The 21,514-nt window shown below is 39.6% G+C and overlaps 1 protein-coding gene across 2 annotated transcripts in view; it reads left to right on the forward strand.

The window, feature by feature from the left end:
* LOC143300515 (laminin subunit alpha-2-like) overlaps positions 1 to 21,514 on the forward strand; it is a 95,045-nt gene that overhangs the window by 65,782 nt on the left and 7,749 nt on the right. Inside the window, exons 3-4 of one of the 2 annotated variants that reach the window (XM_076614248.1) lie at positions 2,307 to 2,520; positions 3,444 to 3,593. In XM_076614248.1, the coding sequence (XP_076470363.1) occupies positions 2,307 to 2,520; positions 3,444 to 3,593 (364 nt within the window). The remainder of the gene's footprint in view (positions 1 to 2,306; positions 2,521 to 3,443; positions 3,594 to 21,514) is intronic. The other variant, XM_076614249.1, reaches the window with a different exon arrangement.

Consider the following 21,514-nt stretch of genomic DNA (forward strand, 5'->3'; position numbering starts at 1 on the left):
ACCCAAGGATGATCAGCCTGTCCTTTCTGTCTACCGCTGAAATGGTGCGGCTGAGCTCCTCGTAGCCCTTGATGCAGAAGTGACGCTGCACATCACCAAGGCCAGCTCCGCCTTTGGCAGACTCATCAACAGGCTGTGGAACAACAAAGGCATCAGGCTCAGCACCAAGATATAAACCTACAGAGCTGTTGTGCTGACCACCTTGTTGTACTGCTGTGAAACATGGACGACGTATCGCCGTCACATTCAACAACTTGAGCAGTTTCACCAGAGATGCCTACGAAAGATCCTCGGCATAAAGTGGCAAGACAGGGTCTCCAACCTCCAGATCCTAGAGAGGAGCGGCCTGCCCAGCATCGAAAGCCTGCTGATCCAGTGCCAGCTACGCTGGACAGGACACGTTGTCTGCATGACAGACAGCAGGATCCCGAAGATGCTTTTGTATGGCCAGCTGAAGGTAGGCCACCGTGAACTTGGAAGACCCTGCAAGGGCTTCAAGGACACCTTGAAGACAAACCTCAAAGCCTGTGACATAGACATCGCTTCCTGGGAGACTGATGCCCTTGACCGCTCTCGCTGGAGGATGCTGTGCTCTAGTGGCATAAATACGTTTGAAAACAAGAGAACGCTGGCCATTAAGGAGAAGCGTGAGCGAAGGAAGCAGGGCTCAACTTCTGGAAACGTTTTCCCTTGCAACACCTGTGGGAAGTGCTGCACATCCAGAATCGGCCTCTTCTCCCATATGAGGACACACACCGACAGATAAGCCTGCCTGCCTACTTATCCGTCGGACCGACGGGAGACTCCATCATCATCATCATCATCATCATGTGTGTGTGTGTGTGTGTGTGTGTGTGTGTGTGTGTGTGAGTGAATTGATATGTGAGTAAAATTATATATATGTGTGCATACTTTCATATACATCCACATTACACACAGATACATACATGCACACACATGATATATACATACACATACATCATATATACATACATACAATCAACAGGTAATTAATGTCCAATTTTAAATCACGAAATCCAGAAAACAGGTTGCTGAAACCACGTAACAGCCTGTGGAAACTTGCATAGTAACATCAATGACAACACTAGCACTATGCAGATAAGCACAAACTAAAGCAAAACTACATCTGATTTCACACATTTCTCTCAGCTAAGTTTCTCCATGTCAGAACAAAACCTCATTAAAACTGTGTCATTTTTAGGCACAAAAACATTTATGGTACAATCATAGTTGTTTTTTTGTTTTTTTTAAGTTTAAAAAACAAAAAACCCACATGCTCCATCACAGTGGTGTCTGCCCTCCATAACATCATAACATTATCAACTGACAAATCAGAACTGCCATGGAAAGGAGGATGATATGAATAAATAGGAAGAAAACAAGGTAAGTTTGTTTATTTAATTAAAAAATAATAATAATAATAAAATAAAATAAAAAGGAAGCAAGGGAGGTAATCATGCTCCAACAAGGTGAGTAGTCAGGTCTTCTGCCCCATATTTTTAACACTACCTGTCAGAGCAAATAGGCAAGAGTTTCCTTTGTGAACCAGGTTTTTTTTTTTCAATGGATTACATTAATGATTACAAACAATAATACAATATGCAACTCTGAACATGATAAAACTATTTGTGACTTCATGGTATGCGGTGAATAGCAACAACAACAAACAACGATAATAATTATTATTATTATTATAATAATTTGTTAGTTAATGGTATGCGATGAATAGCAACATACAACAATAATAATATTAATAATAATTATGATGATGATAATAATAATAATAATAATGACAGCAAATTGCAGAACATCCACTGTTTTGTGTTCTGCTTTGACCAAGGAGCTGGCAAAAATAAGCAACGATACAACTTAAATTACAATTGTCCATTTCTGTTTTCATGTGCGCAATTTCGTCTTTCAAATCATTCACAATTCCTGTGAGTTCACTGGTCTCCTCTCTTCTGTCTGTCATTTCATCGTAAAGACTGACAATGTCCGATGATAAAATTGTCACAGTGTCTGAAATTTCTCGCTGTTCCTTTTCCAACCTGTCGCAGCGTTGGTTTATTTCAGCACATATCTTCTTTACTTGACCGATTTCAGTGATCATGTCATTGAGATCACCCCTGATCACACTGGTCTGTTCTTGCCGTTGTTGTTGAACTGACGTCATCGCCTTTGTTACAATATCATCAATGTCATGCAAAATCCATGCAAAATATGTCATTTCCATCCAATAAAAATGACCAGCGAATGTTCCCATAGCAAACATGTTCTGTGGTCAGCAGGAACGCTATCAGGTTTGAATTCCGCACCAACAGAGACAACGGCATTCTTTTCTATGGACGAGAACGGCAATGGGACCGACAGCTGGAGCTGCTGGCACTGCGCCTGATGGGTGGGGACCTTTACTACAAAATCCACTGCTCCACTGTCTCAGCTGACGTGCTCATACCTCACCCCTACAAACTCAATGACGGCCAGTGGCATAGTGTTGTGGTCAGTGTGTGTGTATGTGTGTGTGCGTGCGTGCGTGCGTGCGTGTATGTTCCCGTTTTTTGTTTTTGTAAAACAAATCTAGATCCGTTCTGATGCATTTGCGTCATGGCACGTAAGTTTGTGTCAATTGTTAAATTCTGTTTAGATCAGAGAGTTCAGGACGGTCAGTTGCAAATGTAAAAAAAAGGTTTGGGGTTTTTGTTGTTGTTTTTTTCCCCCGCGATGTGAATTCGTATGTCAGTGTATAATTTATTCTATGTTCGCTTCAAAAGACAATGTTGCTGACCACTTGCGCTTTTTTTCCCCCAACACTTCTTTTAATTCCCCATCTCTCACCCAACCATTCCACAAATCCTACATTTATTCATCAACATCTTTCTCCTGTGTTCGTTATACAGGGTTACCTGCAAATGGACAGGAAAAGAAAAATGAAAAGTGTCATGGTAACACGCAACAGCCAATGTTGGCAATGACATGATATTGTAAAGCGCATAGAGCTTCAAGAATATGCGCTATATTCAGACATCTTAATAAATAAATAAATAAATGAATAAATAAATAAATATTTCTTGAGACAATATGGACATAATAAATTATGTGACGGATGTCTTCACAGTCTTTTTAAAGAAATGCTCAAACAATGTATTACTGATGAATTTTTGTAGCCTCTATTCATTTTTTAAAAATTATGCAGATCTTTTTTTTTTTTCAACAAAATGAGTCGTATTTATAGATTCTGAACAAACAAGGCACCTGCCTTGTTTAGCTTATTTCAGTTTGGCGTCCGAAATGATTTTTTAAATTGTTAACAGATGGGTTTTCCAGGAAAGTTATCGTCGGTACATTCAGGTTAGACATGTTTCATAAGCTTGAACATTGTCAGACAATATTAACTTGAAGTAATCTGTTCGCATCTGTGACAGGTAAGATTCCGGCGAGGCGGCATGAAGACCCAGATTGAGGTGGACGGGATCAAAGACTCCAAGATCTATGAAGTCAGCTGCAGGCGGATGACGTCACTGGTGTTTGGGGGGGTCAGTCCTCACGACAAGCACGTGGTCAACAGAATCCTGGTAAGCTGAGGTCCCTGTAAATGAGTAACTGAGGTGAATAAGAGAAACGATTAGCTCTCCAAAGATAATTCAAACCCGAAAAGCGTTAAACACGCAACAGCCAATGGAATGTGTTATGTATAATACAGGCGTATACCAACTAAAACGGATCATTTCCTATTTCAGTATCCAATATCCAGGACTTAATATAACATTTTTTTTGTATAGCTGAAGCAATATTAGCATAAATCGTGACCCGCTTTCCATGGTCATCGTCCTGTTTTTAGGGTCAGTGAACTTTAGTGTAGAATCAGTCGCTTCGCAAATGTATAGCCATCTTGCCAGGTGCACAAAATCGTTTTCAGTGGCGTGTTCATTCAGTCCTTGCTGACCAGAGAACATTTTTTCCCTGTTGATTGGTCTCCCAACCATAAAAGATAAACAAAAGACATAGCGGTTTCAGTCGTCAAAGTGCCGGTTTGTGTTCATGATAAAAACTGCCAGATCGCGTCGTTTTGTAGACATACTCTTGGTTAGAAGGGTGGCTTACATTTCTTATATGCCTACATTGCAAAACCCACGAAAATGTTCAGTTAAATGGGTCTCATAATTTAAGATACTCAAATAGGGAACTACCACCTAAACTGTTATGTGTGTAACCCCCTTTTCGTTTTCAGATTATGAAAATTGCGTTGACAGCTGATCTCCGAACACATAAATCAAATCTAGAAGTATCAATCTAGTCCCCTTGGGAGCTGTGGCCTTATGATAATAATAATAATAATAATAATGGATACTTATATAGCACACTATCCAGAAATCTGCTCTAGGTGCTTTACAAAAACGCTTTTGTTAACATAAAACACTACATCAGTGTTACATACACACAACAAAATGTGACCACACACACACAAACACACACACACACACACGCACGCACGCACGCACGCACACACACACACACACACACACACACAATGCATAATACATTTTAACATACATACTACCTACAGCTACCCTAACACATACGCACACATGATGATGGAGTTTGGTAATTCTTATAGCACTAACGTTTGATAGTTTGTAGTTTTTACAGCTGTAACAGTTGATATTTCTCAGAGCCATGACGTTTGTAGTTCTTACATCTGTGACGACGTTTGTAGTTCTTTCATCTGTGACATTTGTAGCTCTTACTGTTGTCACACTAGGTAGTTCATATAACTGTGAGGTTTGCTGTTCATAGGCTGTGGTGTTCAAGGAGCTGCTACGTTTAGTAGTTTGATACTTCATAGAACGGTGACATTTGCAGTTCTAAGAATTATGTTGTTTGATAGTTCCTAGAACTGTGATGGTTGTTAGTTTGGTATAATTTAGAGTTGTGACGTTTGGTAGTTTGTGACGTTTTTTCTAACAGCTGTGACGTTTGGTAGTTCTTACAGCTGTGACGTTTAGTAGATCAGTGACGTTAGGTAGTTCTTACAGCCGTGATGATTTGTAGTTCTTACAGTTGAGATTCTAGATCTGTGACGTTTGGTAGTTCTTACGTTTAGTTCTGTGACGTTTGGTAGTAACAGCTTTTGATGTATAGATCAGTGACATTTGGTACTTCATACAACTGTGATGTTTAGATCTATGACTTAAGATCTATTACAGCAGTTACATGTGGCGTGCATAGAGCTGCAACGTTTGGTAGTTTGATAGTTCCTAGAACAGTGACGTTTGCAGTTCTCAGATCTGTGTCGTTTTGTAGTTCTCAGAGCTTTGGTGTTTGGATGTTTGGTATGCTGAATATTTGTTACGTTTGGTAGTTCTCAGAACTGTGACGTTTGTTCTTACAGCTGTGACGTTTAGATCGGTAATGGTTGGCAGTTATTACAGTGGAGTTTGGTAGTTCTTACGTCGACGTTAGGCAGTTCTTATGACGGGTGCAGTAGCCGAGTGGTTAAAGCGTTGGACTTTCAATCTGAAGGTCCCGGGATCGAATTTCGGTGACGGCGCCTGGTGGGTAATGGGTGGAGATTTTTCCGATCTCGCAGGTCAACAAATGTGCAGACCTGCTAGTGCCTGAACCCCCCTTCGTGTGTATACGCAAGCAGATGATCAGATACGTACGTTAAAGATACTGTAATCCATGTCAGCGTTCGGTGGGTTATGGAAAGAAGAACATACCCAGCATGCACACCCCCGAAAACGGAGTGTGGCTGCCTACATGGCGGGGTTCATAAAAAGCAAAACGGTCATACACGTAAAATGTTGCATATCTGTCTGATTGTGTATGTGTGCGTGCCTGAAATCTGATTGAATGACACAGGAAACGAATGATGAGCGCCCAGTGGCAGCCATCAGTCAGCCCTACCCGAGCCTGTTGTGCAAGTGACGCCGTGTTTGTAAAGCCCTTGGAACTTGGTCTCTGACCGAGGATAGGCGCTATATGAGTATCCATAATAATCAATCATTCAGTTACACAGCAGCGACGTTTGGCAGTTCTTACATCTGTGACGTTTGGCAGTTCTTACATCTGTGACGTTTGGCAGTTCTTACATCTGTGACGTTTGGCAGTTCTTACAGCTGCGACGTTTGGTAGTTCTGACATCTGTGGTAGTTCTTACACCTGCAACATTTGATAGTTCTTACATCTGTGACGTTGGCAGTTCTAACATCTGTGGTAGTTCTTACACCTGCAACGTTTGGCAGTTCTTACATCTGACGTTTGGCAGTTCTTACATCTGACGTTTGGCAGTTCTTACAGCTGTGACGTTTGGCAGTTCTTACAGCTGCGACGTTTGGTAGTTCTGACATCTGTGGTAGTTCTTACACCTGCAACATTTGATAGTTCTTACATCTGTGACGTTGGCAGTTCTTACATCTGCGACGTTTGGTAGTTCTAACAGCTGTGACGTTTGGCAGTTCTTACATCTGTGACGTTTGGCAGTTCTTACATCTGTGACGTTTGGTAGTTCTTACACCTGTGACGTTTGGCAGTTCTTACATCTGTGACTTCTTACATCTGTGACGTTTGGCAGTTCTTACATCTGCGACGTTTGGTAGTTCTGACAGCTGTGACGTTTGGCAGTTCTGACAGCTGCGACGTTTGGCAGTTCTTACATCTGTGATGTTTAGCAGTTCTTCCATCTGTGACGTTTGGCAGTTCTTCCATCTGTGACGTTAGCCTTCCATCTGTGATGTTTGGCAGTTCTTCCATCTGTGACGTTTGGCAGTTCTTCCATCTGTGACGTTAGTCTTCCATCTGTGATGTTTGGCAGTTCTTCCATCTGTGACGTTTGGCAGTTCTTCCATCTGTGACGTTTGGCAGTTCTTACTGCTGCGACGTTTGGTAGTTCTTCCATCTGTGACGTTTGGTAGAGTTGTGACGTCTGATAGTTCTTACAATTTCGACGTTTGTACTTTTTATAGTTGTAGCATTGTAGTTCTGATAGATGTGATGCTTAGTAGTTCTAACAGCAATATCTGGTAGTTCTTCCAGTTGGGACGTTTGGTAGTTTTTACATCTGTGACGTTTGGTAGTTATAGCTCGTTCGTAATTTATCGGCCTTACTTTATATCATGCCAGCGTGAACACAGAGACGCTCAGACCTTCTCTCGCGTAACGATAAAGCGTGGGATTGCGAGAAAGCGTGATGGTCGTTCCCCCGCCACGCTTTCTCACAATTGCATGAAAGCGTGGGAAGCGCCACCACGCCTGCTTTTTTTTTTTTTTTTTTTTTTCAATGTGTCAGAAAAGCGTGAGAAGTCCTCCTTGTTTTTATGAATTACATTTCCTTTGAAATCGGGGTTGGTTTCTTGTCTTTTCACAACAGAAATCGTAGAGAACAATAAGAAAGAAAAACAGAAGAGAGAACGAGAGGAACAACGACATTGACGATCATGACACGGACATGACAGCAATTCTACCTGGAGGTGTACATATACACTTTGACCAAATCCTGAATGGGTTCTTAGTTTTAGTTAGTTTGTCCCTTGTATTCTTTTCATTTTTTTCATATATCATCTGAGAACCAAATACTTACTATTTTAAACAGGAGGGGTGGGGCTAGGGGGTCCATTTCATCATCGTTTCTGGGAGGTATCGCCTTTTCGAGTTCTTCATCCGCCCTGACCATACATTTAGTGTTTTATCATTGTAAAGACCGTGTTAGCAATATTAATACCCTTAATACCCTCATCTTCCCTAATCTTACAAGCCAAAATTTCGGAGCACAGTACAAAGAGGAAAGGCGAAATCCTGACGGCCTTCCCTTTGTATTTCAAAGCTTTGGGATACCTTATCATTTACAATAACATCACATTTTACATCCTTTGTATTTTAAAGCTTTGGGATACCTTATCATTTACAATAACATCAGATTTTACATCCTTTGTATTTCAAAGCTTTGGGATACCTTATCATTTACAATAACATCACATTTTACATCCTTTGTATTTTAAAGCTTTTGGATACCTTACCATTTACAATAACATCAGATTTTACATCCTTTGTATTTTACATCCTTTGTATTTCAAAGCTTTGGGATATCTTACCATTTACAATAACATCAGATTTTACATCCTTTGTATTTCAAAGCTTTGGGATACCTTACCATTTACAATAACATCAGATTTTACATCTTTTGTATTTTAAAGCTTTGGGATACCTTACCATTTACAATAACATCAAATTTTACATCTTTTGGAAAGCCGCATAACCATTTACATATATCTTTTCCAAAACCGAAGGCATGTAAAACCTTGTTCATATATTTCCAGTTTAGAGAGTCGAATGCTTTTTCAAAGTCTATTGAAACTAATAATCCAGAAAGATGTTCTCTCTTTTTTTAACTAATGCATGATATCGTATACAATTCTCAAGTTATCGCCAATATATGTACCTGAAATAAAACCTGTCTGATCTTCAGTTATTTACCGACTAGAAACCAGCTATAAACTGATGATCCTAGCTTATAAACAACGTTTGACAAAGATATGGGCCTCCAATTCTGTAAGTGTTCTCTTGGTTTATCCCCTTTTGGTAGACATGTAATTAACCTTTCTTTCTGCGTCGTTGACATTTCTCCCCTTACCAGTGTTCTAACAACAAAGCCACAGATGTCGTTCTAGACAAACTTGTAAAAGTTTACCGTCATTCCGTCAGTTCCTGGACTCTCTCTATATTGTGCATTCTCCTAATAGCTTCTGAAGCTTGTTGTCTTGTAATTAATCATTCTAACTGTTTTGATTCAATCTCGTCGAGACTGGACAAGTTGTTAACATAACCACTTATATCTATGTCTTCTACATTCTGTTTTTGTATGAGATTTCGTAATACTGTCTTGTCGCCTCTAGTATTTCGTCTGTTTTTGTCAGCGTATTGCTTTGCTCTGTAACTAATTTTAACATTTGCTTACTAATAAAATTAACGTTTTTCAAGATTACAAAAGTATTTACTTACTTTTTCACCCTCAGATGCCCATCTTGCATTAGATCTTAAAGGTATCCCTTCTAATTTTATTTTTCGAAAGTCAAGCCGGCTTTGTTGTAAGGAGGTAGGTCTCCTCCAAGTATATCTTAGAAGTTCATTATTTACTTCTCTCCACATATACACTAATTGTAACCATCCATCATTTTTCTTGTGCTCCTGTATTGTTTACATGCTTGTAACATATAATAATCCAAATTAGGGTTCATTACCAAATTCCTGTCCCGCCCCATTACTACATTAGAAATAACTTGCTCTTCAGTTCTTTTCTGTATTTCTTCAAAAAACAAAGGGTCGTCTCTGTTGGGTCCATAAACATTTATCAATAGAATTTCCTTATTAAACATTTTAAAGACCTGAGCGCCTATGATTGGGTTTTTTGTTGTTGTTGTTGTTGTTGTTTTGTTGTTGTTGTTGTTTTGTTTGTTTGTTTGTTTGTTTTTAATGTGAAACTCGAAGTTATTGTTCAACAAAATAGCTACTCCTCGTGACCTAGAGTTGTTGGATGAAAAAACACATTCATATCCCCATTCTGCCCTAATCCGTCTCTCCATCTTTTTTGTAAAGTGTGTGTCCTTAAAAAGTATATTGAATATTGTTTCTGTCTTGAGTACTGAAAAACGTCTTTCCCTTTTTGAAAAGAGCCCAACCCCTGACAAACATAAGGATGGTATTTTAAGGTTATTCATTGATGCGTTGCATTATTGATACACGTACATTGCGCCTTTTGCTCAAAAACACTGTTTTCAGCTGTACCATATTTTCTGATCAAGGAAATAAGAATGCAGACAACCCTCCCATATCTGAACAAAGTGAAGCAATATACATTCACACCTGTGGGAGACATCAATAGAATATGTAGACTAAAAAGAAAAGAGAAACAAGACCAACTATTGTCCATCCACATAGAAATATATATACATTCACATACAAAAAGCAAAAAAGAAAAAGAAAAAAATCATTCCCTCTGACAATCCGTGGCGAACAGGGAATGCAGCAGTTTACAACTTTTCAAACAGGATGTCAGAAATGTGGTATGTCCATTTTTCATAAAGGTTTGACGGACACAATAGCCGAGTGGTTAAAGCATTGGACTTTCAATCTGAGGGTCCCGGGTTCGAATCTCGGTAACGGCGCCTGGTGGGTAAAGGGTGGAGAGTTTTCCGATCTCCCAGGTCAACATATGTGCAGACCTGCTAGTGCTTGAACCCCCTTCGTGTGTTTACGCAAGCAGAAGATAAAATACGGATGTTAAAGATCCTGCAATCCATGTGGGTTATGGAAGCAAGAACATACCCAGCATGCACAACCCCGAAAACGGAGTATGACGGCCTACTACATGGCGGAGTAAAAAAAGGTAATACACGTAAAAGCCCACTCGTGTAATATAGAGTGGACGTGGGAGTTGCAGCCAACGAACTAAATAGAAGAAGAATAAAGGGTTTATCACTCGGTATTTTACACACACACACACACACACTATGTACAAAACGAGCCCCCCCCTCCCCCCGCCCCCCTCACCCCTCCACCTTCCAGCCAAGTGTGTCTTCACGGAATGTTTCTGCCCATGCGTGATGGTGTGTGTGTGCGTGCGTGTGAGTGTAGTGCTCGTGTGTGTGTGTGCGCGTGTCTTTTAACTCTCTCCATACGAACGGCGAAAGAGACGACGTTAACAGCGTTTCACCCCAATTACCATCATCAAAATATTGCAAGCGGAAGGCTCTTATACTGAAGACGTGAATGTTGACAAGGAATACCACAATTCTGACGATGGAAGCTAAAGGTTGGGTCATTCAGACACCCACAGGACATCCGAGGGGTCTGTGTAGAGGAGAAGAGAGGACTGGCCGTACTGAGTGAGTTAACGTGAAAATATCATGAGAGCCATCGAAAACCTCGTCGTTGAACAGAGTTCATGAAAAACGCAACACACAGTGGGCAATATGCACGTGACCAATAGCTGCCACATCGCTGGCTAAAACAGGAAGAAAGCTCAAATAGGGACACAGTGTGTGTGTTGTGTGTGTGTGTGCTCACGCATAACATGATTTATAAAGGCATGCATGTGTTGGAAAAAAAGAGGTCACACATGACAGGTAAAATTACAATATGCATTACAAAATTCATCAAAGATATGGAACGCGTCCACGGTCACAAACGATCACTGCAAGGTCACCAGAACACAAACAATACACACTGCAACCACAAGGAAAAACAAAATGAACCTATCACGATTTCAAACATAGATATCACAGTAGTATAGAGACTGAGGGTTTTGGACCACCTAGATTTTTAAACAAAAAAAAGCCACAGATTTTGCTAAATAAACGCCTCCAGACACCTGAGGCGTTCTGTTTAAGTATCATGCCATTTACACATAAATTGTATGAATTGCAAAATGTTTATGGATTTTTACCATGATTTTTACCATAGTTATACCAGAGAAGCACGAGAAGCACTATGTAATTTACATGTACATAACAACAACAAAATAACATGTTGTTATTATACAATAATTTTTTTATGTGCGACTTGAGCACTGGATTAATTATTTCTAAAACCTGTAATTTCACAACCCCATGGAACAGGTCCGCTAAGATATCCATCTTCATCGAGCAAGTCATCATAATCGTCATCAACCTCCTTATCAACCTCTACTTGTTTTTGTTTACTTTGTATAAGACACGATTTACACACGGTTGCACTGTGACAATAAAAACCACGTCCTTTGCAAAGAGCAAGGAGAAGCATATTTTTTCTATGACTTTTAATATGGTCATGACAGTACATCCCATCACAGGTTTTACCACATATGGTGGTGGTTTTAACTTGTAGGTATTTGCAAATGTTTTTACCTTTACGCATTTTTGTATACTCATATGTTTTTATTTCTCTAAATGGAAAATTTCTTAATTGATTATAAGTGTCTGCTTATAATATACAAGCCACAAAATCGAGAACTTGTTAAGAAAAATTTCCAATTGAAGAAAAAATATTTATAATAGTATACCAAAAATGGCAAGTTATACAACTGCATATTACAAACGTCTCGCTGATGAGCGTCAACTCGAGTATAATCCGAATGCAACAAAACGTGAACTTGTTAGATTATGTGATTTAAGCCCGCTCGAGTTATATACAGTGGGTGAGTTGAAATCTATATCTATGGCCTCTCAATCAGGTGTAACTAGATATTCATGATTGAGAAAAGAGAGGTTGAGCACTGCAATACAAGAACAACGACGACGCTTAATGAATGTAAGTATAGAAAATTTTGGTAAAGTGGTTTCTAACTATAACATGAAAGCATTGCCAACAGATACTGATCCCCAACATTTATAAGAAATCAAAGTGATAAAATACGTAGGAATACACTACCACTTACTAAACAAATATAGTGCTCAGGGTTGAGATGAAGGCAAAACCAGGAGAGCTTGAAGAAACCAAGGAGATTACAAGAAGATCAAATTACCAATCCATTGTTTATGTAAAAGAAGATCTCAACATACAAAAACAAACTGATAAAATTATGGGTAAACAGATATTTTTTTTACAAGTGAGAGGTCAGACTGGACAATTATTAGAATAATTGAACTGTGGGTTAACAGAGTAAACATAAGTGCACCGGGGACATATATTCCACTCCCAGATAAGATTCAGAATAAGAAAGCTGTGATTAACATTCAAAACAAAGATGATAAATGCTTAATCAACCAAATCGACCATCAAGGTATCCACCAGATGATCAAGATGATTTTGATTTCACGGGGATAAGTTTTCCAACACCGATTGATCGTATAAAGAAAGTAGAGAAGTTCAACAATATCGCGATTAACATTTTCCAGTTAAAAAAAATAATGTGATTGAACGAATGAGGTTGAGTAAATAACCGGAAGAAATGGAAAAAAACTAATCTACTAGTGATTGAAAATGAGGAAGGTAATCTACACTATACGTACATTAAAAACTTTAATAGACTGATGTGTGATACAAAATCACACAAAAATAAGATGTATTTTTGCGAGAGCTGTTTGAATGGATTTACAGCGCGAGAGATTATTGATTTACACAGAGTGGACTGTCTAAAACTAGATCATAAGATTTATGTGAGAGCTAAGATGCCTTATTAGGGAACGAATACATTCAAGTTTAAGAATTACCATAAGCAATAGCCAGTACCATTTGTTGTATACTTTGATAGCGATTCCATTCTAGTTCCAGTAGAAGAAAGATCAGCAAACACAACAAAAACGAGAAAGCATGTGATGTCAAGCTTTAATATTAGACTTGTTAGAAGTGATGGTGTCACATATAAGCCAGTAACATACTTAGGACCTAATGCAGCTAAAACATCCATCTACAAACTATACAAGGTATTGCGGTTTGTAGGGAAAGAGCTAGACCCCCCCCCCCCCCCACACACACACCAAATGATTATAACCCCAGAACAAGAGGAAGATTTGTGCAATGCAGAGACTTGTCATATTTGTGATAAACCTAGGCTTTGATAGTGTTAGAGACCATGATCACATCACAGGCTTATATAGAGGGCCAGCACATAATGAATGCAATTTAAAGTTAAGAATTAAACCAGATCAAGTAGAACTACCAATCTTTGAACATAATATGCGTGGCTATGATTCATATCAGTTAATTTAAGAACTTGGGGACACGGGCTATGGTAAAATTACATGTAGTGCAAATAACATGGGAAAATAAATCTCATTCAGCTCTGGTGAGTTAAACTTTCTAGACAGCCAACAGTTCTTGTTAGCCTCATTAGAAAAGTTAACTGCTGCACGGGGTAAGTTAACTTAACACGAGAGCTTACTTCGAAAACGATGAAAAGTTCCAATTGATGACGCGCGAGGGTGTATATCCGTATGAACACATTGACAGATTTGACAGACTTAAGGAAACGAGATTACCCCCCAAGAAGGACTTTTTTTGTTCGCTATCAAATGAAAACATTACAGATGAAGACTACGCGCGAGCACGGAAAGTATGGAAAGTGTTTGGCTGTAAAACCTTAGCCGATTACATGATGATTTACTTGAATAGTGATGTTCTCCTACTCCCCAACATTTTCGAGAACTTTAGAAAGACGTGCATGAAAGTATATAATCTCGATCCTGCACACTATTACACATCATCAGGCCTTGCTTGGGATGCACTACTAAAAGTAACGCGAGTGGAACTAGAGCTGTTCATTGACGTTGAAATGTACAACATGGTTGAGAAAGGCATTAATGGTGGTATTAGTATGGTTTCAAAAAGGTACGCTCATGCAAATAATAAATATTTGAAAGAACACAACCCTGAACTACCTTCTTCATACTTGATGTACTTAGATGCCAACAACTTGTACGGATGGGCTATGATGCAGCGCTTACTTAAGACCAACTTTGAATGGTGAAAAATTACGGTGGAAGAGGTATTAACCAGAGCTGATGATGCGAATCTGAGTTTGATTGTAGAAGCGGATATTGAATACCCCGAATGTTTACATGATCTACATAATGAATACCCTCTAGCACCAGAGAAGCTGAAGGTGAAGCATGAAGATCTATCGCAATGCCAGCGAGAGCTAAGACAAGAATTAAATATGACGGATGAAGAATAAGACCTCGCTATCGCCTTATGATTCAAAGAGATATTTACTTGATGGTATCACATCCTATGCCTATGGACATTTTGGTATTACAGTATCATGAGGAACAACCATAAGCTCTTCATGTACAAACCTTCTTGATGGGCCATTTTGGAAATAATAAAGAATCGGATCACCGGGCATAATACGCTGAATATTATAAACTTTAAGAGACCAAATGGGATCTGTTGCTTGTTTACGAGCTCCGCCCTCAAGCTTACTAGGTTCATACAAGTACCGAACTTGTGCGTTAAATGGTAACTCTCCTTTATCATCTTTGACCGGTGCGGAGGACTCGGCTTCTACCGATTTAGCCTTAATTGCAACTGATGGCTTCTTACCTGTTAGCCTCGTCACCTCATTATTCAATGCAGCCACAACAGCTGGTAATCTAGTGACCCATTCTGTCGATCGATTTGGTGATTTCATTTCAGCCACATATTGATGACTAAACAATGGTTCTGCTAGCGTTCGATTAAATCCTTCTACAATAGCCTGGCTTCTGTCTGTATCTCTGCGTCTTAACCCCACATCTTCTTTCTTTAAAGATTTACTCACAGCGCCCATAAACTCACGTCCAGAATCTACCTGAAGAAGTTTAGGCCACTTCAATGGTCCACGACTATAAATACGTGAAAAAGCGGCTGCCACTTCGGTACTGTCTTTTGTAGTCAATGGTTCAGCTTCTTCGTATTGACTTGCAACATCAACAACAGTCAGTGCATACTTATAAGTCTTACGTCTGATTCTGTCAGAGGGCAAAAATAAAAAGTCAGCCTGGTGAATCTTATTAGGAACTGTAATATCAAACTCTGCTCTCAGAATATACTTTGGATGGGGGTAGACAAATTTGCCATATAGCTTGCTTTTGTAACCATTTTCTAGCCTCACCCTCAGACACCTTGGCTGCTTTCGCGAGTTTCCTAACCACCAAATTACACTTCCAATAACCTTTAGGATTGTAATAGTTCTTATCCATTTATTAAAAAAAAATAGTGAATGTTTATTATTTTGCAATTTTATAAACCACAGAACCAGAGATCGTCATGGCAATGAAAATAAACAAATTCACAATCGTTTTGTTCCTCCGAAGGCATATAGTGATCAGAAATTTGGGGTTTATGAGGAAGAGGAGGCAATTGCTCCCCCGTAACTTTGTAATACTCTTGCATAGCCTTATCAACGTCTTGAAATGTGTTCACAGCGTGTTGTTGCTGTCTTAGTTTTTCACTAATAAAATCTGAACGTTGAATCCTCTCTTTCTGCGATTCTGCCGTTGCTACCTGAAGTTGTTCAAGTGCCTTACTATGGCGTTTCTGTTCTTCTGATGAGTCTGTAGACCCTAGTTTGCTAAATAAAAAAATTACTTCCAGTGACCCATTGCTGTCGCCCCAACAAGGAGTAGCACGACTGATGCATTATTCAATTCATTACTTCAAAATATCGTGTGGTAGAATACCTTGTTTTTCGAGCATATCCTTTGTAGCCATAGCCAATCCAATATTAAAAGTTGTCATCATAACATCCATTCCGTTAAAGTCAAGTTTTGGTGCGGGAGCCCTCGCAAAGGCAGTTTTTCGAGTTTGGAAAAACCTACAGCTAGCAGACTCACCACACCTTTTAAGTTTAAAATACTGAAAAATTAGATACAAAATAAGACGTATTAAAGAATTGCTAAGCAATGCTAGGCAGCTGTTAATTATTGTTAAGCACATATACTATAAGCAACAGGTTGATCAGTTTTTAATATTAACTTTGAATGTTTGGTTTCTGCTAATGCTTTCCTAACCCCTTTACGTTCATCTTGTGGAATAACATCATTTTGCCTTAAGAATTCTTCAAAGGAGTCCCTATCCTTCCATTGAAATTAAGCGACCCAAATGTTTGTTCACGTAGGTCAGTAAGAACCGAATTTTATTTCTGAGTCAACACCTACCGATTGGTCCGCATGCCTACTGGAGAATGCAAGTTTACTCAACAATTGCTTCTTTTGAGTAAGAGTTTTAAGTCACTTCAGTCATCAATAATTTTCAGTGTCGGCTTCCCCGCGAATATTAAAAAAAAAAAAACAAACAGTTGCAGCCAATCATGCAGTCGATCGCCAGGATCTATAAGATAGACCTCAGTTGTTTTTTTATTTATTTATTTTTATTTTTTATTTGTTGTTGTTGTTGTTGTTTTTTTAACCCAGTCACGATGATAGGCTTCATTATAATGGATTGTAGGACATAGAATAACAACACACCACGATACTCGGTCTCTAATAAATTCAGAATAAATTCAGTCTTACCCCAACCCGTTTGCCCGCAAATGATTGTAGAATGTGCTTTTTTAGTAAACAGCCTCGACAAATCTCCCATCTTCACATTTAATTGAGCGTCTATAATTACAAAAAATACATACGCGTTCAGCGGTTCTGCTGTTTCTGGCTTATTAATAATCTGAATTGTAATACCTTCAGACGCATTTTCAATGCGACGTCCACTCCCGTGAAGAGAATTATCATCGACCGTGACATCTGCCAGTTCTAAATCTTTTGAAACTTTATCTATTTCGGGGTCACGTTTTTGCGTTCCAAAGAACTTTTTGATTTCATCCAACTGCTGAGAACGCATACCTTGACTAAACAGTTAATTTGGCACACCTTCGATAGTAACCTCAACCTTAGTGATCTTAGGATTGTAATACTCATCAAACAGCAGCAGTACCCCCTTCATACTTTTTGCCGGCTCATTCAGATTAATATTCCAGAGGGAGTCAGACTTATCCAGAGGAATTTTACGACGTCGTAATACTCAACCATAGCGAGCTTGCCTGAGTAATAAATGGCTATCTGTCTCACAAGTTCAGGATGTGTGACTTTCTCAAACTCTAGACTAACCCCTTCTGTAGTTTACAATGCTTCAGTGTCACTACTATGGATAATCTTATTATAAGCATTAAAGGTAAGTTCATACTCTAATCGATCACCAAGAGCACTCTGATAAAATGGTATTTGGAATTCTAACAACTCAAAATCCAGTGGAATACAAAATCACTTATTGTAAACATATGCAATGGCTACATCTTTGGCAACAGAGTCATCTTTATTCCCCGCCCCAATACGCAATCGTGTAACATTACGGTTTCTGCTCTAGTCAATACCTTGATAAACAGCGTTGGCTCGTTCTTGTCGAGTTCGCCAAAGATCCCCATAAATATAAAACACATCACTATCTTCAACACTCGTGATTTCATTACCAGGAATGCGAATGGTTGTTTTACGTACTATTCCTCTGCCAATATTATCAACGAACGTTCTGTTATCATCCGTTGAAGAATTCAAAGAAATCTGAAATGCTAGTCGAACACAAGCTGGAGCGATTACATCGTCAACGCCCACATTAGGAAAGTGTACAAGAAGTTGTTGATTTTGTTTCAATGGTGGATGGATTATTTGTAATCACGAGTCTGATGCACCCCCATTATCCCCCGTGGCTCCCGCAAACTTCTCATTGGATTAGGCTTTCTTCCACTCATTATATATAAACATATGAATCTAATATGGCTGAAGATTATGTCGATGTATTTGACACAACAACTACAATAACAGAACCTGAATCCTTGCAAACACAATTATTAAAGAGCGCAGTTGATGATTACTATAATCTGTTGGGGCAAGAGCACACCACTGGACGAAATTATGCAAATTTTGAACTTGACAGTAGAGGTACACTACGATAAAAGAATAATCCAGATTTTGATATCATTAATGCTCGTACGAAACAACCCCTGGCATTTCCATCTATAGCTGGAAAAGCTGGTGGTACAAATATTATACGCAATGAATTTGGCTTTACAGACTGGAAACAACTTAAACCCGAAGCGGTTGTGGCTCTCCAAATGGCTGAAACATGACGAGGTGAAGAAATTGAGATGGACGATTTACTTGCTTCACACACGGTTGATGAAGTACTTTGAGCCTCGCCTAAACACTAGCGGACTGAGTGAATTTGTTCGTGAACGCAGAGGCGTAGATAAGGCTATGTAAACACAGCTTGGTAATCTTCCTGACAACCTCTCCAAGCTATCTAATCTCGTTGATGAAATATCAACTTTGAAAATAAGAATTAAGTCCGCAGAGTTGATTGATAAAGATGTAAGACAATTGCGTTCACAGTTAAATGATCTTAACATTGAGCGTTCGGCACGACTAGAAGCAATATCAGCCAATAAAGAAACACTGCGATCATAAATCAGTAGAATACGTGAAACAGTACGCCCAGTTCTTAATGAAGACACAACACTGGCAGAACGTATTCGAACGCTTTTCAGAGAACAAGGTATCAGGTATCACTATTGCTTCCATTCTTACTGCCTTCGGTATGATTATCAGTATTATCGTGTTAGCTGTTGGGGCGCGGGGGGGTAGGGGTGGTGGTAGCGGTGGTAATGGTAAGGGTGGTCACAAAGATAGCTGGATAAAAAAAAAAAAAGAAACTTAAAGATTTGGGGGAGTTATTAAAAAAAATAGGTTTAAAGGTGGTTAATGCACTTCCAGGTGTTATAGGGGCTATCGTTTCATGGTTATTGGGTACATTGGGAAAGGTTGTTGGGTGGTGAGCTAACAACTTGTGGGCACTAATTGTCGGGGTTGCTCTGTACGCTTCGCGTCCAAATAAATAGTAATCCTACTCCCATCAAACCTAACATAACAGCGCTTTTATAGTCTTCGTGAATACTTGGTTGACTTGGTTCTGGTGCTGTTGGTTTTTTTTATAGTTTAAATTTATTATCAGGAGTATTAATATCATACAATATGGGGGATGCTCTTGTTTTGCCAGGTAATGCAAACCGTGGTCGAGATGTCTGAATTAGTTTTTCATCTTTGTACGTTAGAGTACTCCAACCGGTGGGGACACTGATAGAAACCCTTGTTGGCCATTGGTACTGCTAATGGTTTACCCGATTTATAATCAATCACTTTGGAATCAATCATCGCTTTGTCTGCATCAGTAGGTAATACAAAAGCCCAGTGACCTTTAGACCATTGACGGGCTTTACCTGATGGAGTGACTAAATAGTAAGGTGTACCTGGTGTACCTTGCGTACCTTGCATACTTTGTGTAATTTGTGTACCTTGCATACTTTATGTAATTTGTGTACCTTGCATACTTTGTGTAATTTGTGTACCTTGCATACTTTATGTAATTTGTGTACCTTGCGTACTTGGTATATGTGGTTTGATAATGCGCTCAATCCACCCATCATTAACACTGATATTCTGATTTCCAGTTGCAATTATAATTTTAGTATTGTAACTAACCTGTGTGCCAACCCTAAGTGCCATATCAGCTGGAGCCATATAAAGGTTAACACCAAATACAAAGTTCACTTCAGATAGTAACCTGCCCTTGCGCCCACTGGCTGCACTATGTTGGCCTCTGCCTTTTTTGTGTTTAATCTGTCAAACATTTTGAAAAACTATCGACCAGTTTCTAATCTTCCATTCCTGTCCAAACTCCTTGAAAAAGCCGTCCTGAAGCAGCTCAACAATCACCTTTGTTTCAACAATCTCATCCACCCATTTCAGTCTGCCTATCGTGCTGACCACAGCACCGAAACCACTCTCCTCCACATCCTGAATAACCTACTGCTAGCGTCCGACTCAGGACAGATCTGCCTTCTCACTCTTCTCGACTTGTCAGCCGCCTTTGACACGATAGACCATTCAATCCTTCTTTCCCGTCTTCATTTTACATTTGGTATCAACGGCACTGTTCTAAACTGGTTCAAATCTTATCTCACTGATCGATTCCAGTCTGTCATTGTTGATAATTTCCAGTCTCAACCCGTTAAAATTGAACATGGAGTCCCACAGGGATCTGTTTTAGGCCCAGTGCTCTTCACACTGTACACTGCTCCTCTCGCTGAAATTATCAACCGCCATAATGTCAGTCATCATTCTTATGCTGATGACACTCAACTCCAGAAGAGTGATACACCTGAAAAACTGTTGTCGCTCTTGCAAGAAACATCTAACTGCTTCCTGGATATTCAAAATTGGATGACTCTAAATAAGTTACAATTGAACGCGGACAAAACTGAAGCAATGATCATAGGAACTAAACAAAAACTGTCTTCCATTACAACTAATACAATCAAACTTGGCAGTACATCCATCCCTCTGTCCACTTCAGTCAGGAACCTCGGCGTTGTCCTTGACAACACACTGTCCATGCAAACATTTATCAATCAGACATGTCAATCCTGCTACTGTCAACTGCGGCGCATCAGTTCCATCCGGAAATATCTGTCCACTGACGCAACATCTAGACTTGTCGTTTCTCTCATTCTCTCTCGCCTTGACTACTGTAACTCTCTATTGTCTGGTTTGCCTGCTTCATCCATTCAGTCCCTTCAGCGCATACAAAATTCTGCTGCCCGACTCGTCCTCAGAAAGAAAAGATCTGAGCACACCACTCCTCTTTTGCAACATCTCCACTGGCTCCCTGTCTCACACCGAATAAAGTACAAGATCAGCACTCTATGCTACAAATGTATTCACAAATCAGCCCCTTCCTATCTCTGTGGCTGCCTTCACCTCTACACTCCATCTCGCTCACTACGATCAGCTTCGGATCCACTCCACTTACACATACCCAGATTCAAACTCTCGACTGTTGGCCACCGTTCTTTCTCTGTCTCTGGACCTTGCAATTGGAATGAACTTCCTCTTTCGCTTCGTCAAGTCTCCACACTCAGCTCTTTCAAGTCTGGCCTTAAAACCCACCTCTTCCCAAAATAGCCTCCCTTCCCTGCCTCTTCCTTGTCTTTTTA

Source organism: Babylonia areolata, chromosome 26 (genome assembly GCF_041734735.1).
Source record: "Babylonia areolata isolate BAREFJ2019XMU chromosome 26, ASM4173473v1, whole genome shotgun sequence".
Classification (NCBI taxonomy): domain Eukaryota; kingdom Metazoa; phylum Mollusca; class Gastropoda; order Neogastropoda; family Buccinidae; genus Babylonia; species Babylonia areolata.